This window comes from Brassica oleracea, chromosome C8, assembly GCF_000695525.1.
Source record: "Brassica oleracea var. oleracea cultivar TO1000 chromosome C8, BOL, whole genome shotgun sequence".
Lineage (NCBI taxonomy): Eukaryota > Viridiplantae > Streptophyta > Magnoliopsida > Brassicales > Brassicaceae > Brassica > Brassica oleracea.
Window position 1 is genome coordinate 20484200 of NC_027755.1, and position 23229 is coordinate 20507428.

Genomic DNA, 23229 nt, shown 5'->3' on the forward strand with positions numbered 1-23229 from the left:
AAATATTAATTAGTAAATATTTGCTACTATAATTTTGGCTATTTGTTTTCATCATTAAAACTCTATATAAATACGCAGTGTCTGCAACACAACTCCTCACCACATCACTCTTTCTGAATCATCATTAACAAAACCAGAAGTACACCAATGGCGGACTTTATAGGATTGTAATCGAAGAGTTTTGAAGATACTTTTCACAGCAGTCGTAGTTTTCTTAGTTTATTTATTTATTTTGTTTCCTTATTATATAGGATATGCTTTCACATTTTATTTTATTTTATCGCCTATGTTTCGTTTTATCTTTATTTCATAATTAATTTTATATAAGTTTTTGTTTACTCTTATAGATTCATTTTCACGAACTATACTTCAATCACACAAAACAAATAACACAAGTTTTAAAAAACTTTGAAGCTTACTTTATTTACATATCCACAATTTCGTTGAATCCTTTAACATAAATAACATGTAATATTTGTGTCTATGACTTTTACATTTCTAATATCTATATATTTCTTTAAGTTTTCTCACCCCGTGCAAGGCGCGGATGATCACCTAGTTAACTACTACACTAGAATGTACGAGTTTCTTATGGAACATTCATCATAGACATACAAATTTATTACAAAGAGACTGGATGGCCGCCCTTTATATGGTAGTTTAGGAAAAATTCCAACAAGTGCAAATCAATGAAAACTGGATCAACAACACAATCAGTTTTATTTAACAGAAACAACATTACAACCTATTTTCCATTCACCAAAATAGATAACTATTGAAATAGAATACATAGTTCATAGCAGATTATTCATATATATTAAACTGCATATATTCACTTTTTAATAAATATTTAACATAAAACTATTTTTCATTGATGACATAAACTTTGTTGTTTCTTTGTAAATGTCATTATCGCAATAGAAAAAAGACATAACATTCGAATTTAACAATCTCGGCAGAAGAGATAAACCCAAAAAAATTGGCTATATAATTCTCTAAATAATCTATATATATATATGTATATATAATATTGGTTTCATGTCTTTACAATATTAAAATCATAAAATCAAATTACAGTTTCTGACTTTTAAATAGAACAAATTTATAGAATATATATAATATATATATACAGTATATATATACAATAAAAATGTAACATATGACTCGGCGAAAGAGATAGATTGGAATAGAAGATTTTGGTTATGCAAATCTCAAGCTAATCTCTTTTTACAAAAAAAAAAAAAAAAAAAAATCTCAAGCTAATCTCTCTTTTCTTTGATATGTAAAATATTGATCTCATATTCTCATTCTTTCGCACTTCAGGTTTGTGCTTTATCGAAGATACCATCAAATCTATCAATTTTTCCAACAAGTTCTCTATTCACAAATATGGATCATCTCTTCTGCAGAGTACTACCACATATAGATGATCATCAGTTTGCTTGGATACTATAGTACATATGGAAAAATCGGAATAGTAAAGTTTTTAGTAATCTGGACATTGATCTCATTGATCTCATGGATACGCTTAAACTGACAGAAACATAATCAACATTCTGGGCTGAGACACATATATTGAATGAGCAGAGGACAGTACCACAAGTTGCGGTTACGACTTTGCCGCCAATTTCAGGAAGATGGTGTTTCACAGATAGTTTCTGGAAAGAGTGTGATATATTTTCTGGACAAGGTTGACTCAGCACTCTAGAGGGGTTTGAGGGACTGTTGGGGGCGAGGAATGCTCGGGCTAGCCTCTCTCCTCTTCATGCGGAAATGGAGGCGCTACTCTGGGCAATGAAATGCATGAAGAAATTAACGTCAATTTCAGGTTACGTTTGCAACGGATTGTTCTCAATTGGTGAAGATGGTTTCGAAACCAGAAGAATGACCAGTTTTTGCAAATTATTTGGAAGACATCAAGACCCTGAAAGAAAGTTTCCTCCAGTCAGAAATCATCTATGTCTCAAGGACGCAAAATTCAAAGGCAGATAGTGGGTGCAACCGTCTTTCGTCGTTCACATGTACGCAGATCACCCGGTTTGGTTTACAGAGTCTGTCTGAATCTGTATAAGCTGATGACAAAAAAAAAACTCATTCTTTCAGACTATTCAATAAATCCCTTGAATCATATTATGAATTTCTAACGATTTTAAATGGATCAAACTCATAAGCTTATGTTTTGTTTTCTATGTTGAAATCATTGTGTACATGAGATTTACAGAGAATGAAAGAAACAACTTGGAAATTTTGTAACACATTGTTGTAGTTGAGACTTTGCCAAAGTTATTGCCCCGAAGACTTTACCTTTGCCATGGTTAAAGAGTCCAAACGAAGCTACTATTCCCCGAGTCTCAAGTCTCAAGTATTGACTTCGAACATTAATCTGATATAATAAAAAGTACAACTACTAATTGATACTTAAATAGCTATTATATGAAAAACAGAGCAAAAAGTAAAAGTTTGGAAAATTATACATTAGTATTTTGAGGTTTTTCTTATTCAACTAACTTAAACATTCGATGACATGAAAACAGAAAGAGCTAGAACAGTCCGATGAATGTATTGCATCTGATGCAACATTGTATGTATGTGTTGAGACTTGAGATAACCGGTTTGATCCTAATTGATCCGAAACACCTGATCCTATAATTAGATTAAATTTTAACTCAGTTAAAAATGATTCTCACACATCAACCAAAATTAAAGCAAATTTCAAATTTACTGTGTCAAGTGTGAGTTTAAAATTGGAATTTGTGATATAAATTCTTCTGAACCGGCTAAACTAAAAAAAAAATATTATATTTAATTTAAATTAATTATTTTAAAATAAGTTTTTGCGATAAAATAAAATATTATTTAATTGTTTTTTTAATCTGTACTGAAAACTCTAAACGACTAAACCACATAATTTGAAACCGAAAAAAAAAAAATTTATTTTGATCATTACTCGACCTAGCTATATGGCAATCCACTAAAAGCAGAATTGAATGCATAAAAAACAAAACAATAATATTTACGATCGCGTTAAAAAAAAATAACTCCCACTTAATATCTAAAAATGATTACATCACTCTTCACAAGAACATCCATGAAAATGTCAGAGGCCCTTTTACACTCTGCTCTATATATACTCATAAACTCAAACCTTTTAGATCCATCAAGAATCTTCTTCTCATTCTCTCCCACCCTACTAAGCCCTCACTAGCTTCTCCAAAGCTCACAAGCAATGGACGTCGAAGGCAAAGGAGAAGAATCTCGAACCACCACCACTCGGAGGTTCGCACTTCCGGTGGACTCCGAGAACAAGTCGACAACGTTCCGCCTCTTCTCCGTCGCTAAGCCCCACATGAGAGCTTTCCACCTCTCGTGGTTCCAGTTCTTCTGCTGCTTCGTCTCCACCTTCGCGGCTCCTCCTCTCCTCCCGGTCATCCGCGAGAACCTCAACCTCACCGCCACCGACATCGGAAACGCCGGTATCGCCTCCGTGTCCGGCTCCGTCTTCGCTCGTCTCGTCATGGGCACGGCCTGCGACCTCTTCGGCCCGCGCCTCGCCTCCGCCGCGTTGACACTCTCCACCGCTCCCGCCGTGTACTTCACGTCGGGGATCAAGTCGCCGATAGGGTTTATCATGGTCCGGTTCTTCGCGGGGTTCTCGCTCGCGACTTTTGTCTCGACGCAGTTCTGGATGAGCTCTATGTTCTCCGGACCTGTCGTGGGCTCGGCTAATGGTATCGCCGCCGGGTGGGGAAACCTCGGAGGAGGCGCGACGCAGCTGATCATGCCGCTCGTGTTCTCGGTGATCCGGCAGATGGGAGCCACTAAGTTCACGGCTTGGAGGATCGCTTTCTTCATCCCTGGTCTCTTTCAGACCTTCTCTGCCTTCGCCGTTCTCTTGTTCGGTCAGGTACCGGTTTATTCAATTTATCCGGTTAATTTCCGGTTTTGGTTATATAATGACTAAAACTATTAAAAACATTAAATGTAATTTATTGATGACAAAAAAAAAAAAAAAGTAATTTATTACACGCAAATTCAATTACGTTTGTGTTTATTACAAGCAAGTCAACGATGATGCGATAATCTCACTTATGTTTTGTCTTTTTTATTTTATTTTTTAATATAAAAGGATCTGCCTGATGGAGATTATTGGGCAATGCACAAATCTGGAGAGAAGGAGAAAGATGAGGTTGGGAAAGTGATAACTCATGGCATCAGAAACTATAGAGGATGGATAACAGCATTAGCATATGGCTATTGTTTTGGAGTTGAGCTCACAATAGACAACATCATCGCTGAATATTTCTTTGATAGATTCCACTTAAACCTCAACACAGCTGGGATTATAGCAGCCAGTTTCGGTCTAGCCAATTTTTTCGCTAGACCCGGAGGAGGTATCCTCTCGGATCTAATGGCTAGACGGTTTGGTATGAGAGGAAGGTTGTGGTCGTGGTGGATTATTCAAACACTAGGAGGTGTCTTGTGTGCATCTCTTGGACAAATTGATTCATTGACAGGGTCTATAGTTGTTATGCTCATCTTCTCTGTATTCGTCCAAGCTTCCTGTGGACTTACCTTTGGCGTTGTTCCATTTATTTCTAGAAGGTAAAGTTTTATGCATGGCAATTATAGTTTTTGTAGCTTAGACTAGTTATCTAACGTAATTGCTCTTTGGTTATGTAGATCTCTTGGGGTGATATCGGGAATGACAGGAGCGGGAGGCAATGTTGGTGCGGTCTTAACTCAACTGATATTCTTCAAAGGGTCAACATACTCTAGAGAGACCGGTATAACTCTAATGGGGATAATGTCAATCGCGTGTTCGTTACCAATATGCTTGATTTACTTTCCACAATGGGGAGGTATGTTTTGTGGACCTTCTTCCAAGAAAGTAACTGAAGAAGAATATTACCTCGCTGAGTGGAGCACTAAAGAGAAAGAAAAGAACTTGCATCTTGCAAGCCAGAAATTTGCTGAGAACAGCGTTAGCGAAAGAGGCCGTGCCACAACTCATCCTCAATCTTGATAAATAACTGTTCTATTTGTTTGCTTGTTTGTGTGTATGCTTTTGTGTTATTTTTTCTTTGCTTTTGCTCTCCATTTCTTGATTTTCTTTGTTCTCGTGTGATAAGCTGTGTATGTAATGTAATACCTACCGGTTACTGTTTTCTTTTTATGGGGTACTTTGTAAAAGTTTGTTTATCATGGAAAGAACCATCGTTTTTTCATTTTATATAGTACTTTGTATATATAATTTTCTGTCTGCTTCCTTTGACAAACATATGTATCAACTTCCAATAAGGTATACCATTTTTTTTGGCTAAGTATACCATTTGAAGTTATAAATTCTTCTAAAAATTTGTCTCAAAGAAAACTAAATCCAGGATGATTCCTATATATGAGGTGGGGAGTAATCTTTCAAATGCAATAGATGGGTGTAATGTAATTCTTGTGAGTTCTGGCAACAAGTTTTTAGGAATATACAATTGCAACCAAAGTGTCTCGTTTATTGAAGCTTCTCATAACCGATGGTGTAAAAATTAGAAAACAACTAAAAACAAACGTTTTTATGTCAAGTTCATTGACAAATGAAATTACGTTGGCCACTGACACACCATCATACCATCAACAATTTTTTTTTAACAAGAAACCTTGCAATCTTCAGTATCATTATTCTTTGATTACAGTAAGTGAATTAAGTCTTGAGTGACTGACAAGAAACAAAAAGTTCTTGCAACCTTTACCTTCCCACTCGCTCTGATATTGGGTTGAGAATGAGAACCCAACATGTTTAGATGGGCCTTTGAAACCTAAACACCCCTTTTCATTGCACGGCTAACAACCTTAGCCAATTCAACTAAAATGTTTAAAGATGCTTCTCCTTTCCTTGGATATCACATTGACTGCCTCGCACGTTGTAAAAAGGCATATGGAGTCCACGAAACAAATATCTTAGCTTATTTTTATAACAACTTGTGAATTACAAATGCAAATGTTCTTAGTGTTTTTTTCATATTGTATTGGTTAGCCTAGCTGGCCGTGCGATGAAATATCAAATCGTTACCCTTTGATTACGTATGTCAGTTATACAACACTGGACAGACTCAGTCATATAATATATTCTACTATGGAACACCAAGTCAAAGATTAACTGGTGTAAAGCTGTCTTTTACCACTCTTCCAAAAACTCATACAATACAAAATCTTGTTCCTCAGTTACTTTTAAATTCTTAAACCTATAACATTTTGTGATAGTGTCTATATAACAATTGCTCCGTAACATTGCAAGATCCACGATCTTCTCCCTTACCTCTTATCTTTCTCTCACTCTTTCTTGGTCGTAGGAGAATGGAGAAAGATAACAGTTTCATGGATCCGTTTCTGTCGTCCACGGAGGACCTCGACCCAACAACCCATAAAGCATTGATGAGTTATCTAGGAGTGGGAAGCAGAGCATCTTCTCTTGTCTCCTTCTCCTCTACAGCCGTTGATATCCCGCCCATCTCCAACGTCGGAGACTTCGTCAAAGAGTTTAGAATTGAGTCTAAGAAGCTATGGAAGCTAGCCGGACCGGCTATTTTCACATCAATGGCCCAGTTCTCTCTCGGAGCCATCACTCAGGTTTTTGCCGGACATATTAGCACCATCGCCCTGGCCGCCGTCTCCATTGAGAACTCCGTCATTGCTGGTTTCTCCTTCGGTATCATGGTATGCATGTACATCTTTAGAACTTAAAAAAAAAAGAAACTAGAGACTATTTATTATTAGCTGAAATATTCAAATATTGTGATTGTTTACGTTTTGATTAGCATTGGTAAAAAATTATACCTCAAGTATAGACTTATTTGAAACCAAGTTACAAATTAATTTTCGAATCAAGACTATAGTTATATAAATTTAAGATAATAAACATGTGAATAATTTAAAATTTCGTAGGGCTATTTATTTATTTATGTATAAACTATATCTTAGATCTGGAAAACTATATCATAAACCAAATTACAAATTAATTTTTGAATCTAACTCTAGATTCTTATATAAAGTTTACAATGACAACATGTGAATCTAAATAAAATTATCAACTTGTATAGTAGGCGCACTTTAGAACAACTTGATGTGTTACTTCGTACTTGCTATATTAGCAGTACTAGTGTGTAACCAATGTAATTTACAAATTCTTACGGCTATTTATTTATTTATGTATGGTGAATTGCGAACGCGACTAGCTTGGAATGGGAAGCGCGTTGGAAACGCTATGCGGACAAGCGTTTGGAGCAGGAAGAGCATCAATGCTCGGCGTTTACTTACAACGCTCATGGGTGATTCTAAGCGCAACCGCTCTAATCCTTTCTCTACTCTATGTTTTCGCGGCTCCAATCCTATCCTTCATAGGCCAAACCGCTGCAATCTCGGCCATGGCCGGGATTTTCTCCATCTACATGATCCCACAAATCTTCGCATACGCCATCAATTTCCCGACCGCTAAGTTTTTGCAGTCGCAAAGCAAGATCATGGCCATGGCAGGAATATCCGGTGTGGCTCTTGTGATCCACACGTTCCTCACGTGGCTAGTCATGTCTAGGTTTAACTGGGGACTTCCCGGTTTAGCTTTGGTGCTTAACGCATCTTGGTGGTTCATTGTTGTGGCGCAACTCGTGTATATTTTTGGTGGGACTTGTGGAGAGGCTTGGTCAGGATTCACGTGGGAGGCATTTCATAATTTGTGGGGTTTTGTCAAATTGTCTCTGGCTTCTGCTGTCATGATTTGGTAAGCTTCAAACGTTTTTTTTCCCCGGTCATATATCACTTGATCCGACACATGAGTTCGCATTTAAAATTTATTTGCGTTTGTAGTTTGGAGGTTTGGTATTTCATGGCACTCGTATTATTTGCTGGATATTTGAAGAATGCTGAAGTCTCCGTAGCTGCACTCTCCATATGGTAAAATTATTTTATATATTTTATAGATAAACATATCTCCTACATTATATCTTTTGTGCACGACATTAGTTAAGTTAACTTATACATGATTAATGTTTTTTGTTTTTGTTTTATTCATTTGTTTCATAAAGATTCTCTAAAAAGAGTAGACCTAACGTGCGTTGTGGTCTCTTTGTTTTGTCTTTTGCAGCCAATATAGTCTAGTATTTTATATAAATATTTTATTTCTCACATTTTCTTAATCTAATTTTGCATACATATATATTAATTAAATTGTAAAATATGGATATATAAAAATGACGAAGAAAATTCAAAAACTCAGTATTTTATTACAAATCACTCTCTAATTATATGTTTACATGCATGTGTAAAATGAAGCATGAACATTTTGGGATGGGCAGTCATGGTTTCAGTTGGGATAAATGCAGCAGTAAGGTAAATCTCCGCGAGTGAAAACTAAACTATTTACAAGTTCTACACATGTCACACGTACCAACTACCAAGCTATAATGATATCCTTTTTTTTCCTGTCCTGCCAGTGTGAGAGTATCAAATGAGCTAGGAGCTAGCCACCCACGAACGGCCAAGTTCTCTCTAGTTGTGGCGGTGATAGTATCAACAGCGATGGGGATGCTTATAGCGGCGGTTTTACTCTTCTTCCGAGAAGAGTATCCGGTTTTGTTTGTGGAAGATGAAGTAGTTAGGAATGTGGTTAGAGAACTCACACCAATGCTTGCCTTCTGCATTGTCATCAACAATGTTCAGCCTGTTTTGTCCGGTACTATATTATTTTCTTGACTACTATATATATAATATGATAGATAAAACTCAATAACGTACTATAATGCAGGAGTGGCTGTGGGAGCTGGATGGCAAGCAGTTGTTGCGTATGTGAACATAGCTTGCTATTACTTGTTTGGAATCCCATTTGGTCTTCTGTTGGGTTTTAAGTTTGAATATGGCGTTATGGTAATGAAATTCAGAATCGTTTATCTATAAAACTTTTATAAATGAGACGAAAGACCATAGTCTTTGATGTTATGGAAACTTTTATGATTAGGGTATTTGGTGGGGGATGATGACGGGAACTTTTGTTCAGTCTATAATTTTGACTTGGATGATTTGCACAACCAACTGGGCCAAAGAGGTGAGGAACCAACAATATTAAGACTGGTTGAACAAGTTGTCACTCAACCATTGTTTCAATCTTTTAAGTGATGTATATTTCAGGCTGCTATGGCAGAAGAGAGGATAAGAGAATGGGGAGGAGTAACAGAGAAAGAGACTCTTTTGAACTAACTATATAGTTTTATTTTGTGACATATGTTAAGAAGATCTGCACATCACCTTTCCGTGTCCGAACCAAAAGAATCTTGATCTTCTCTCTTTCTATAAGACTTTAAGTTGTAACGTAAGATCCTTTTTAATCAATAAACATTTTGTATTTTGAGGATTGGAATCTTAATACAGAACTATTAATAAGGGTGTGGAGTATATACCTCAAGATCCGAGATAAAATCTAGCTGATCCATTAGCATAATTGAGAAACCGTCAGTGTCTGGAGTTCCATACCAAACATCTACTCAATTCAGAATAATTCCAGAAAGATTCAACATTGATAAGCGAAACCACAACTAAAACAATCAATCAAGAAAGTTGTTCTTATTGGCACCCCAATCTTACTCCACACGAAATATGAATGATGAGTTGGAAGTTTTTTACACCATCCAATCATAAAGGTAAGAATTAGGACGTCTTGGCCATTGAAAACTTCAAAGTTTGATTAGTGGAAGACCTAAAAAGTTGCAAGTCAACGTCGACTAATCCAATACAACGCCACACGTTAACGAATGCAATGCAAGTTTCCATTCTTATCACGCGTCACTGTCTTCTTTATGTTATGATCATGAGTTACAAAACGTGCAACTCTTTTTCTTTCCTTTTCACCTCAAAACTGCCTGTTTCGTTTTGATATACTCGCATGCCCACTCATTTTCATAGTCCTGGTCAAATAGTAATACCCAACATATAAATAGCATACGGATGTAAATTTGGGTTGTAACATGACAATGGTAACAGCACAAATAAGCAGACTACATGATCTGGTTTTCACATTTTTTAAAAAGAAGTTTGAAAACGTGTAGTAAATTATTATAAACAAAAGAAAGTAACTTTTACATCAGAGAAGTCAATAAATACAGAGAAAGGAAATTTCGTCCAACTCACAGTTTATAGAAACGAGGATTAAAGTAGAATCATAAGTAAACTACCTTATAATTTCCTAAGTCAAGGTATCGCCGACCTATCCAACCCAAGTCACAATGATCCACTGGCATTTATTAAAGATTTACAACAAATCATTAATTCATAGTCTTCCATTTAAAACTAAACTAGACTCTGATGAATTTTTAGTTTTTAATTATTTATTTTATTAAATGATGTATTTGTAATATTCGTTCATATTATATTCATTAAGTAAATATTTTTTATTGCATCTTAAACTATCTATTTTTTACGAATGTGTGATATCATATAAAAAATAGAAAAAAATGAGTATAGAGTTAATTAGATAATTTTAAAAACAGAAATTTTTATTTCGTGTGCGATATCATATAAATAATGATCCGCACAGTTAATAAAAATTATGATTATTTTATGTGTAATTTTTTTTATTTTGACCATTTAACGAAGTAAGAACATTTTCAAATGGGTACTTCTCTTTTAAAAACGTGTGCAACTCTTTTTCTTTCATTTTCACCTCAAAACTGCCTGTTTCGTTTTGATATACTCGCATGCCCACTCATTTTCATAGTCCTGGTCAAATAGTAATACCCAACATATAAATATCATACGGATGTAAATTTGGGTTGTAACATAACAATGGTAACAGCACAAATAAGCAGACTACATGATCTGGTTTTCACATTTTTTCAAAAGAAGTTTGAAAACGTGTAGTAAAAATTATTATAAACAAAACAAAGTAACTTTTACATCAGAGAAGTCAATAAATACAGAGAAAGGAAATTTCGTCCAACTCACAGTTTACAGAAACGAGGATTAAAGTAGAAATAAACTATATCTCAATCATAAGTAAACTACCTTATAATTTCCTAAGTCAAGGTATCGCCGACCTATCCAACCCAAGTCACAATGATCCACTGGCATTTATTAAAGATTTACAACAAATCATTAATTCATAGTCTTACATTTAAAACTAAACTAGATCCTGATCCGTTCATATTATATTTATTAAGTAAATATTTTTTTTATCTTAAACTATTTATTTTTTTACGAATGTGTGATATCATATAAAAAATAGAAAAAAATGAGTATAGAGTTAATTAGATAATTTTAAAAACAGAAATTTTTATTTCGTGTGCGATATCATATAAATAATGATCCGCCCAGTTAAAAAAAATCATAATTATTTTATGTGTAATTTTTTTTATTTTGACCATTTCCTTAAAACTATATTAAATTTTACATGTTTTAATTAGAATATTTTTAATATCTTTACCTTTTTATTTGAAAAGCAACTCAATATTTTTTTTAACAATTATAACAAAATATTTAAAAAATATTTTTAGAATTTGTTTGAAAAATATGAAAATTACATTTTAAATTAAAATTATCCTACATTTTAATGATGCACGTTTTTAAAAATCTCCATTATTAAAATTATGAACGTAAGGATAACTCATGAGTTTTTTTGGTTGATTAAATGACATTATGTCCAAATTTATTTAAGGATATTTCATTAATGTAATTGAAAAGACAAGTAATAAATTAGACAATTCGTTTTATGATATTTCATAAATGCAACTGAAAAAGACAAGCAAAAAAAAAAGAGTTTAATTAATGAAGTAACAACATTTTCAAAAGGGTACTTCTCTTTTAATAATATAGATAATTTGTGAGATAATTGTTGTTACTTGTTCTCCCACATGTAATGATACTGTAGCTATTATTTTGAAATCATAGAAAATCCATAATATACGAATATAATCACTTTGACACTTTCCAGTTTCCATTGACCTTGTAAGGAAGTCTAAACGGGCCACAATTAAATAGAGAGCCCAAATTAAAAGCCCGGAAGATATATCTAAAGGAGATATTTTAGAGCGCCAGGTGTCCGAACTGTACGCATGAAGTCATTCACACGACAGAAACAAAACAGAGGCGTTGAGTCAGGCCGAGAGTCTCGTGGTGGGACCCGAGTAAACCGTTACGCTGCTTCGGAAATGACCTTATCACCCTCAAACTAATAGCCCCACGCGTTGATCGAGGCAAGGGTATTTTCGTAAACACGGAATATACAGAGAATTTGTTCGATTATTATATAATTTAATCAAAAATACGATTTAGCCCCTCCGCTTTCTTAATCGCGTAGTGCCACCCATTTACAGAGAGGACACAGCCTTTTATTCATCTCTCTCTCTTCCTTCTCTCTCACTCATTAGCAATTCTGAAAATCATTTAAAGTTTTGATTTTTTTTTTCCTGTCCCAATTCAAAAAGTTTCTGATTGTTTTGTTCATTAGGGATTTAAGTGTTTTAGTTTCCTTCCTGATTCGGAAAGTTTCTGTTTTTGTTGAGATTGGTGATTCCGCCGGAGATCTACTTATCGTCGCCGAAGTTCGCCGAGCTTTGACCTTTGAATTGAGAAGGGTGGGTGGCATTTTGGTAAATAAGTTGGTTAATCGGTGGATCTGATGTGGTGGATGATGGGAGAAGCAGGTGGGCATTACTGTTCTAAGAAGACTGATTCCATCTGCGGTGGAGTTTGTAGTCAGGTTTGAATATCCCATCTCTCTCAAACGAAGATCTCACTACCCTTTTCTTAAAAATCGAAACTTTACCACTAATTCGATAAAATTTAGATCTTTATGTTAACCCATCACTGTTAAACCGATAAAGTCTACACCTTTTGTGCTTTATTTGAGAAACTAAACTTGGATCTGAGTTTTTTAGATTTGATTGTCTCTGCAGGAAACTGGTAGATTCTTCAGCTTCTCTAGACTCTGCTGCGCTCTCCGCGGCGTCGACATGAAGACATACATCTTCCTACTAGTCATCGTCCCGACATGCGTCCTCGCCGGCTACATCCACGGCCAGAAGATTTCCTACTTCCTCCGCCCACTATGGGAGTCCCCGCCCAAACCCTTCCACGACATCCCTCACTACCACCACGAGAACGCCTCCATGGAGACTCTCTGCAGACTCCACGGCTGGGGCGTCCGTGACTACCCTCGACGAGTCTACGACGCCGTTCTCTTCAGCAACGAGCTCGACATCCTCGCCGTGCGATGGAGAGAGCTCTACCCTTACATCACCCAGTTCGTCCTCTTAGAATCAAACTCCACCTTCACCGGCCTGCCTAAGCCTCTCGTCTTCGCAGCTCACAGAGGCGAGTTCGAGTTCGTGGAGCCGCGTCTCACCTACGGCTCCCTCGGTGGGAGGTTCGTCAAAGGGCAGAACCCTTTCTACGAGGAGGCGTATCAGCGTGTGGCTCTTGATCAGCTCCTGAGGATCGCGGGGATCACGGACGATGACTTGCTGTTGATGTCTGATGTCGACGAGATTCCGAGCAGGCACACGATAAACCTCTTGAGATGGTGCGACGAGGTGCCGAAGATACTTCACTTGCGTCTCAAGAACTATCTTTATTCCTTTGAGTTCTTGGTTGATAACAAGAGCTGGAGAGCTTCCGTGCATAGATACGAGACGGGGAAGACGCGGTACGCTCATTACCGTCAGAGCGATGAGATCTTGGCGGATGCGGGGTGGCATTGCAGCTTTTGCTTTCGGAGGATCAGTGAGTTTATATTCAAGATGAAGGCTTATAGCCATAACGATAGAGTGAGGTTTAGTCATTTCTTGAATCCGAAGAGAGTTCAGAGAGTTATCTGCAAAGGAGCTGATCTTTTCGATATGTTACCTGAGGAGTATACGTTTAAGGATATTATTGGGAAGATGGGTCCGATTCCTCATTCTTTCTCGGCTGTTCATCTTCCTTCTTATCTCCTAGAGAATGCAGATAAGTATAGGTTTCTCTTGCCGGGGAATTGCGTAAGAGAAAGCGAATGATCGATGGAATCTTCACCACACAGTTCATCTAAAGATCTCTACATTGAGAGGAGTCCTCCGCAGCACTTGCACAGCTGAGATATTGGTGTAATTGGTGTCTGGTGAATGCAGGCTCACCAGGCGCTTGGGAGAGAGGATTATTTTGAAAGGGTGATGAAGATTCTTTTTGTATATAGATAGATTGATCTCTTTGTTTCTTTTAAGGATTCATTCTATGTGACCTTTGCTTGCATCTCCAAAACATGAGTTTGTGTTCTTTCTTACGAGTTTCTTTCTCCCTTTTGGGAAGTTTTGCGTCAAGACACTCTTTACTTAACCTTTTTTGTACATTGCTCTCTCGTTGATTTCATTGGGGTTTGTTACGTATACTAGTATTGGTGTGTTTGCATGTGTTCACCACTAAGAGCCTTGTTCTCAGAACTCAGAAATTTGCAAAGACTTATAACCAGACAAAATATTGCATTTTTTTTTGTGTAACACATGTATGGATAGAGATGTCAAACAAGTTTACCCGTTCCGTCCCGTACCGCAGCAGATTAATCGTCGAGCGGGTCAAAGCGGGCCTGTCCCGCACGGGCTGCGGTCTTCAAAATGTCGGCCCAAACCTGTACCGCATAATATATAGGCCTTCGCGAACCGTCCCGCGGGACGCCTCCTTATCAAACCGCCTGCTACAACTTATTTCATGAATGTTCAAGTAGAAGAGTTGTGTAAGAGAGTTGAAGAGAGCTTGTTAAGCTTCACTGAAGCCTCTTATCAAAATCAATGCCACAAAGCTCTGTTTGTGCTTGCGTTTTTGAGTTAAAAGCCTTATTTTGTTATCAGCATTAGCTTTTGTTAAGTTTGAATCTGATTGAGTTGTTGTCTTTGTAATAATTTGGCTCAAGTTTTATATGTCTTCATCCAACCATCTCTCTTTTTAATTATTTGGATTGCAAAAAAAATCGTAAATCACTTTGCCAAGTTATACAAGTGACGTGATATACAACTAACTTTTCTCCTAAATAACACCATTGAACTCAAATTTAATTTAAGAAAAACACTACTTCACAATACTGAAAATAAAACCAATCAACTTAAACAAAAAATATCACATTGTAATAAAACAATTCATAGTTGTGTATAATGAAAAGAGAAAACAAATCAAAACACCACCAGAACTCGAATCGTCATCGCCGGAGCTCGAATCATCATCGCCGGAGCTCGAATCATCACCGCCGGAGCTCGAATCATCATCACCGGAACTCCTTATGTTTTATGGGGGAAAAATCACAAGAATCGCTTTCTTCTCATTCTCTTTCTCGTCTTTTTCAGGTAAAATAAGAAATGAAGAAAAAAAATGCGGGTCCATGTAATCCCGCATGACCCGTTTCGGTCCATCCCGCAAAAGATACAGTCCCGCAAAGATCCGTCCCACGAGGCCCGCAAATTTGCGGACCAAAAAAACTTCGTCCCAATACCGTACCGCGACTTGCGACAATCCTTTATGGGTCAGGTCCGCGGTCCAGATCCATGATTGCCAACTCCATGTATGGACCATCACTCACATGGCCACGTATGATAAGACGTTAACCAATTGTTCAGAAGGAAAGAAGTTTACTGGATTTTGACCCGCCCTTAAAAAATGACGAGTATTTTTTTGTTTTATATATTTTTTTTTAAATTTAATTTTTATATTTGTGTCTTTTAATTATATTTGTATATTTGTGTTTTTTTATAATATTTCTCTTAAATGATTAATAATTTTTTTTAATAATTGTATTAAAATAGTTGAAACACAATCGTATCAATAGGTCATGCTCATGATTTAATATAATTGATTATTGTTATTTGAAAAATGCGCCAATGTGTATGTATAAATTTCACATCCCACAACCTCAATATTGAACTTCAATATTGAAGCGAAGCATTTACATACAGGGGCATTCATTACTCATTAGTGATGTTTTTGATAATATCACTTCTTCTTTCTGAGTTGATTATCAAACGGGTTTAGAGGTGTAAAGCAGGACATTATTGTCCAGATCTTCATCTTTGTTCAAATTCAAGTTTTGCATTGGAATAACCTGAATAAATAGCCTTCATCTTTATTCTTACCATGTCTTTAGCTTTTCAACTGTTCTTCTATGTGCAATAGAAACTGAAGTGGCAAATAGAGTTTCAAACACACAAAAGAAGAACCGAACACACAGTCTCTGTCTCCAAAATTAAGAAAGAAATATTAATTGTCACAAATCTCGCGCTCTGCCGTTTGAAGAGCCAACAACCAAACAAATACAGAAATTAGAAGAACGAAACCATTAGGCTTCGATTTCAGAAGATGAATCAAATACAAAAAAACCTCCAAAATTAGGTTTCTCAAAGGAGTTAAAAATTTTCTTTTTATTAATATTATTGAACCTTCTCTTCCCTGTCATGTTCAAAACCTGGGAACGGTCTGCAACCAAAAACTCCATTCTCCTTCTTTTACCATCCATTCCTCGACGTCGATGACCTGTGGAGAACCTCATATGTCAGTTTTAATAACATCACAAAGATGACTAAGGTTTGGATCTTTATACTAAACTCAGCATCGTTTCTAAGTTTCTACACTTGTCTAAGTATGTTCTCTGTAATGGGGTTGAATCAGATGTTAAATAAGGACTACTAACCTGTCGAAGTTCCTGTTGCTGAAGAATCCACGTTCCTTGCTTCCTTGAAAGTTTCTTCTATCATCACCACCACCTGTGCCACGCGATCTAGGCCTCTCCATGGATGATTCCACACTCCTAGACTCATCAATTGATCCACCCCGGGAATGTGGTCTTTCACCATAGTTACTACCTGTTCTGCCTGCCCCGGATCCAGGCCTCTCAGCTGCTTTTGGCCTGAACCTTACTTTGTCGTCCAGCTCACGGATTAGCAACTCCAGGTCTTTCTCTTTCTCGCGTAGTAGATTATGGTTATCACTGTCTGATTCTTGTTGAGTTTCCTTGCTCTCTGGTGCAATGTCTGCTCCCTTCTCGAGCTTCTTCCGTAGCTCTTCGATCTCTTCCTTCAACAGTCTCTCCTCTTCTGTCCCAGGCCTGGAACAAATTTCGTTTCACAAGACAGAGAGATTAAAAGTGACAGACACCAATGGTACGTTAAAAGGTCACAGGGTCTTATCTTATGCCTAAGAGATACGTTAAAAGGACATGCCATCAAAAAGAAAAACCATGAATACACTAATAACATGAGTAGATAAGCAGATGTGGCAAAACTATCTTAAGTTTTAATTACACTACAATGTCATATCTTCTGCTTGGTTCACAAGTTAACTTTCTCATCAAGTTAGCAAGAAAATAAAACTTAAAACAGACCTGTCAACACTGCGATGCTCGAGTTCAGAATCCATCTTGCGCCAATCTTTCCCTTGCTCCTCCAACAACACTTCCCTAGGCTTTGCATCTCCAAAAGGATTCACCTTTGGTACTCTCGGTTTCTCCACATTGTTGTTCGATGCTAAACTCTCGGACCTATTAGACTGAGAACTTGATGGCCTGCTTGAGTGTGCGCTCGTTTGAGAGCTTCCCTTCTTAGCCTCAATATCAGAGTCGAGTTTCTTCCAGTCCAATCCTTTCTCCGCAAGAACTTGCTCTCTCGGTCTAGCTGCTCCGAATGGACTCGGCTTACTCGCCTTCGCATCGGTTTGGCTCTCACTCACTCCACTATCACCAACAACAACCTTTCGTGGTTCAAGAACAAGACGACGACGCTCTTCTTGAACACCACCTGAAGAGACTCCTCTTGCCCAACGGTCAGGCTCTGAACCTGACCCAAATGTAGATGACTTTGTGAGAGACGAATGGCTTTTACCTGCTCCCCAATTATCAACCTCATCAGCTTTAGACAAGCCACCTCCACCTCCATAACTGCCGCCACCACCGCTTCCTCCAAGACCACCAAAACGACCTTGACGTCCCTGATCAAACGTCGCAACCGACTTCTTCCCTTTCCCCCAATCATCAACCTCATCAGCTCTAGACACTTGTGGGAACTCTGAAACTCTAGAGGAGCCTCTCTGATCATCCTCAAACCCACCATAACCTCTCCTCCCACCACCACCACCCCAAGACCCATTAGAATCATCTCCACCTCTCGACATTCCACCAGACCTTCCTCCACCGTAAGAAGAGAACCCACCGCCAATACCACCACCACCACGCTGCATTTCGTCCTCGGAGCGTTGCCTCGGACCAGTGGGAAGCTGAATCATCTGCTCCCTCGTCAACCCAACAGAACCGCTTCCAGCTCCCTTGGTGAACTCTGATAAAGTCATCTTCTTTTTCTTCTTAGACTTGGTAGAACTCGCAGCCTCCTTCAAACTCGGGAAGCTCTGCTCTTCGTCGGCGCGTTCAGCCTCATCGGCCCAACTAGCGCCGTTTCCACCCCAAGGCTTCGACATCTCGTGATTCGATTCTCAATTCCGAAACTTTCAACAGATCTGAGTGATCCGGAGCTCCGAGTGAGGAACCGGATACTACCCTTTAAAGCGAATCGATCTCAGATTCTCTCTTTTCTGTAAAGATGGAAACTCTCGGAGGAAAATCAATTAAACTTTTATTCCTTTTTTTGAAGGTGATAGCTAACGCGCTAGATCGGAGAGTGTAGAACACGAACTAATCAGTGACGAGAAAGGTAGTGGTTTTAACGTTCTGGTCCACCACGCGCAGTGTCAGTCATTGTTTTAGCCGAATATATATTTGTTAGCTTTTTCCCCACCAACTTTATGTTAAAAGGTGTGACATATGTCCTTATAAGATTCCACGTTGTGCTAAGATACATTAAACTATGAGACTATCAGAAGCAACATGCTAACGTGGAGATCAAGAATGGACATGACCTAACACATTCATTCATGTTTCGGTCATTTAAATGGATTCCACATGAATAAAAGATCTTTGGGGGAGATTAGAACTTTGATCTCACTGAAACTAGGGCAATGAAGAAGTAAGTTCGTGCATATAGAGAGAGGCCCATGAGGACAAGCTTCAAAGAGGCAGAATGTGCAAAGGAGATGACTAGTAAACAAAGTTCTAGCATAGTAAACAAAGTTCTGAGCGTGTCTGGTTCGGATACTAGAGTGTTAGAGGAGCTAGCGAGAAAAGGTAAAATCTTAATACTCTAGTTCCAAAAGAGGGTTTAGTCAAAGATTAATGACGAACGTAATGGGCCTTGTTAGAAGCCCAGTTTAGGTAAAAGCCTTGGAGCTTTCGACTTCCCGTTCTTCCCTCTCTTGCTTAAGGCTCCAGCACCAGCCGTCGTTGTCGATCTGATGCTGAAATAAAGAAGGCAACCTGATACGATCATATGCGTATCTCTCTGATATGCATAAGACGCTGGGCGCAGTACGCCTCGCATACCGCTCGCGCATCGCTTACCTCGTGAAATCAGGTACGATCGACAACGCAGTTCAGGTGTTCGACGAAATGCGTCACTCAAGCTACCGAGTTTTCTCCTGCGATTACAACCGTTTCATCGGGGTCTTGGTCAAGGACTCGAGATTCGAGCTTGCTGAGGCATTGTATAAGGATATGACGCCGATGGGGTTCTCATTAATCCCCTTCACTTACTCGAGGTTTATCTCGGGTTTATGTAAAGTTAAAAACTTTGATCTCATTGACGCTCTTTTGAGGGACATGGAAGCTCTCGGATACGTACCAGACATATGGGCGTTCAACATTTACTTAGATCTGTTGTGTAGAGAGAGAAAGGTTGGTTTTGCTGTTGATACATTCTTTTGTATGGTTAGGAGAGGTAGGGAGCCAGATGTTGTGTCTTATACTATACTTATTAACGGGTTGTTTAGAGCTGGTAAGGTCACTGACGCGGTTGAGATTTGGAATGTAATGATTCGTAGTGGGGTTGGTCCGGATAATAAAGCTTGTGCAGCACTTGTTGTTGGGTTGTGTCGTGCTCGGAGAGTTGACCTGGCTTATGAGATGGTGGCGGATGAGATCAAGAGCGCTAGAGTTAAGCTTAGTGCGGTGGTGTACAATGCGTTGATTAGCGGGTTTTGTAGAGCGGGTAGGATAGAAAAGGCGGAGGCTTTGAAGTCGTTTATGAGTAAGAGCGGGTGTGAGCCGGATCTTGTTACGTACAACGTGTTGTTGAATTATTATTATGATAACAATATGGTGAAGAAAGCGGAAGGGGTGATGGGGGAGATGGTGAGGAGTGGGATACAGCCTGATGTTTATAGTTATAACCAGTTGCTTAAGCGGCGTTGCAGGGTTGGTCATCCGGATAAATGCTATTCCTTCATGGTGAAAGAGATGGAGCCTAGAGGTTTGTGTGATGTTGTCTCCTACAGCACTCTGATTGAAACGTTCTGCAGGGCGTCAAATACTAAGAAGGCTTACAAGCTCTTTCAGGAGATGAGACGGAAGGGGATAGCGACGAATGTGGTGATCTACACGAGTCTTATCAAGGCTTTTCTTAGGGAAGGTAACTCTAGTGTTGCGAAGAAGCTTCTTGATCAGATGACGGAGTTTGGTTTGTCACCAGATAGGATATTTTACACAACGATTCTGGACCATTTGTGTAAATCGGGAAATCTCGACAAGGCTTATGGTGTTTTCAGGGATATGATTGAGCATGGGATTACACCGGATGCGGTTTCGTACAACGCTCTTATAAGTGGTCTCTGCAGGTCTTGTAGAGTAACTGAAGCGTTGAAATTGTTTGAGGACATGCAGAGTAAGGAATGTTGTCCTGATGAGTTAACTTTTAAGTTCATTATTGGAGGACTCGTAAGGTTAAATAAACTATCGGCAGCCTACAAGATTTGGGATCAGATGATGGAGAAAGGTTTCACCCTTGATAGAGATGTGTCTGATGCACTCATCAAGGCTAGCTGTTCAGTGAGTGCTGATGCGTAGGCATAGTACGGTTATATACACCTTTAAAGTTGTCAACCGTGTCTTCTCCTGTGAAACAGTTGCCATCTTAATCAAAGTATGGCGGCATGGAGATGCTGATACAGAGCCATTTAGCCTCTGCTGATGCATGCTGCTGCTTGGAGAGAAACAAGAAACTTTAATCAGGTTTGAGCTAGTTTCCTTCCTTTCCTACACTAGTGAATCTGTGGTTGAGTTTGCATAGACCAAGTAAATCTTTACTTTTTTTTGTTGCAGCTGACTTGACATTGATACTCCTGAAGGATCATCATTTATGGTCATTGAAGTCATCCGTTCAGTTTAATCCCGTTCCTCAGAAATATTACAGTGAGGACGGATCGTATTGGACTGAGAGAAGGAGTTTTCTTTTTATGTATCGGCACATCAAGCTTGATGTTTTGGATATAAGAGCTCAATCGATCTATTCTGACTCGAGAAACTGCATTTTAAAGGCTGAAATCCAGAAGGTTAGCTCAGACTTCATCTCAGGACTTTGTTTCAATGTTTCAAAGTGGGTCAAAATGCTTTATTAGTCTTATCATATTCTGCATATTTTCATACACTGATCGGGAACCTGTAACTGTAAGCTCTTATCTCTCTCTCTTTCTCTCTCCAAGAACCCAACTGAATATCTTGTATTTATTTATTTATTTCTCTTCCAAACAATTTTTGATGAAAAATAAAGGGGATGATTAGAACGAAAAATATGTAAAAAAAGATTACTTGCTTCCTTGTGTCAGTTTCCTTTAATTCAAGAATCCTACTTGTACTTCTCATCAAGTTATCATCTCTCTCTCTCATTTAGAAACACTCATAATTTCTCTTTTCTTGCTATCAGTAGTCTATCACACAAGTCTTTTCTCATTTTGTTGGTGCTTTAATGTCTTATCACCACTATGAAACCAACCCTCATCTCGTTCAGTTTTCCTCACAGGATCAACATCCCGGTGGTCCCTCTACCTCATGGACCTCTCCGGACCACTACCAGAACCCACAGACTCATCCTGTTGCTCCATCGGGGCCTAGAATAAAGACTCGAGGTCGCCACCAGAGTGAGCCACCTGAACTTATCTATGAACCGCATTCCTCAAGACCCATGCCACTGAGGCCAGAAGAACCGTTACCACCACGCCGTACTCCAAACTCCGGCAGGCCATTGCTCTCGAGCCCTGAAGATCAGCAACGACCTCCACACCATGGTGGCTATGGACCTGAGCCAACTCCATGGAGGACCGCTCCAACACGACCAACGCACCATCAACCAGGTCCAAAGAAGACCAAACCCATGACATTGCCGGCTACAGTCTGCTGCGCAATCCTCTTGGTCATCCTGATCCTCTCCGGCCTCGTCCTCCTCCTCGTCTACCTCAGCAACCGTCCACACACACCTTACTTCGACATCGCAGCAGCGAACCTAAACACCGCTAATCTCGAAATGGGTTACGTTCTAAACGGAGATCTCGCCGTTGTGGTAAACTTCACAAACCCAAGCAAGAAGAGCAGCGTCGACTTCAGCTACATCATGTTCGAGCTCTACTTTTACAACACGCTCATAGCAACACAGCGCATCGAGCCGTTCATTCTTCCAAAGGGAATGTCCATGTTCACGAGCTTCCATCTCGTGAGCAGTCAGGTCCCGATACAAATGGTTCAGAGCCAGGAGCTGCAGCTTCAGCTCGGAACCGGTCCTGTGTTGTTGAACCTGAGAGGAACGTTTCACGCTCGCTCGAACGTCGGGTCGTTGATGAGATACTCTTATTGGCTGCACACGCGTTGCAGCATCTCGTTGAAGAATCCTCCTTTAGGCTACATGCGAGCAAGAAGATGCATTACAAAACGCTAGCGATTTGCAACTTAGAATACTACTTAATTTTTGTGTTGATGCATTTGATGATTATATATGCAAATATATACTTTTGTATTGTTTTCATATTTTTATGCTACATTTAGAAATAAAACAAAAATTTTGCAAAGAGAAAATACATTTTGATCTTGTATCTTGAATAACAGTAATTATCCAAATTTTTATTTAGTTTGAATCTAACTGATGCAGATCCCTTTAAAAAAAAAAACATATACATTCCCTTAGTAGTTGTCTTACTTTTTGTAAAAGTGATACATGTTCGAATAAAGTCCTTGCCTTTATAAAACGTTACACGAGAAGAAAAGGATCATATTGCAAACTCTCTTTTCTTTGTTCTTGAAAAATCATTGCAATACAGTTTGGTTTGATTAACATTTGTCAACAGACAGACGCATTATAAAGTTTTAAGTTCAAAACTTTT

The 23229-nt window shown here is 38.5% G+C and overlaps 6 protein-coding genes across 7 annotated transcripts; 5 read left to right on the forward strand and 1 right to left on the reverse strand.

Annotated features, from left to right (window-relative positions):
- Positions 1–3141: 3141 nt before the first annotated feature.
- Positions 3142–5202, forward strand: LOC106309759 (high affinity nitrate transporter 2.5). Its single transcript, XM_013746886.1, has 3 exons — positions 3142–3904; positions 4127–4602; positions 4681–5202. Exons 1-3 carry the CDS (start codon positions 3227–3229, stop codon positions 5021–5023), a joined length of 1497 nt encoding a protein of 498 aa, XP_013602340.1. The 5' UTR covers positions 3142–3226; the 3' UTR covers positions 5024–5202.
- Positions 5203–6287: 1085 nt separating this feature from the next.
- LOC106310258 (protein TRANSPARENT TESTA 12-like) lies at positions 6288–9591 on the forward strand. The gene is made up of 8 exons (XM_013747496.1): positions 6288–6705; positions 7224–7765; positions 7852–7938; positions 8317–8373; positions 8478–8716; positions 8789–8907; positions 8999–9085; positions 9169–9591. Exons 1-8 carry the CDS (start codon positions 6346–6348, stop codon positions 9235–9237), a joined length of 1560 nt encoding a protein of 519 aa, XP_013602950.1. The 5' UTR covers positions 6288–6345; the 3' UTR covers positions 9238–9591.
- A 2741-nt stretch (positions 9592–12332) lies between these two features.
- LOC106312548 lies at positions 12333–14466 on the forward strand. The gene is made up of 2 exons (XM_013750108.1): positions 12333–12730; positions 12927–14466. The coding sequence occupies exons 1-2, from the start codon at positions 12650–12652 to the stop codon at positions 14022–14024; spliced, it is 1179 nt and encodes a 392-aa protein (XP_013605562.1). The 5' UTR covers positions 12333–12649; the 3' UTR covers positions 14025–14466.
- Positions 14467–16201: 1735 nt separating this feature from the next.
- LOC106307262 (keratin, type II cytoskeletal 3-like) lies at positions 16202–18561 on the reverse strand. Of its 2 annotated transcripts, XM_013744164.1 has the most exons (4): positions 18185–18561; positions 17366–18154; positions 16676–17089; positions 16202–16518 (listed from the first exon to the last, which is right to left on the reverse strand). In XM_013744164.1, the coding sequence occupies exons 1-4, from the start codon at positions 18448–18450 to the stop codon at positions 16491–16493; spliced, it is 1497 nt and encodes a 498-aa protein (XP_013599618.1). In that variant the 5' UTR covers positions 18451–18561; the 3' UTR covers positions 16202–16490. The 2 variants fall into 2 exon arrangements, with proteins under 2 accessions (XP_013599618.1, XP_013599617.1); XM_013744163.1 differs by having other exon boundaries at positions 17366–18561.
- Positions 18562–19263: 702 nt separating this feature from the next.
- On the forward strand, positions 19264–20969 carry LOC106307921 (pentatricopeptide repeat-containing protein At1g13040, mitochondrial-like). Its single transcript, XM_013745013.1, has one exon. It carries the CDS (start codon positions 19373–19375, stop codon positions 20924–20926), a length of 1554 nt encoding a protein of 517 aa, XP_013600467.1. The 5' UTR covers positions 19264–19372; the 3' UTR covers positions 20927–20969.
- Positions 20970–20974: 5 nt separating this feature from the next.
- On the forward strand, positions 20975–22875 carry LOC106307923. The gene is made up of 3 exons (XM_013745014.1): positions 20975–21091; positions 21182–21411; positions 21879–22875. The coding sequence occupies exons 2-3, from the start codon at positions 21316–21318 to the stop codon at positions 22785–22787; spliced, it is 1005 nt and encodes a 334-aa protein (XP_013600468.1). The 5' UTR covers positions 20975–21091; positions 21182–21315; the 3' UTR covers positions 22788–22875.
- Positions 22876–23229: the final 354 nt, after the last annotated feature.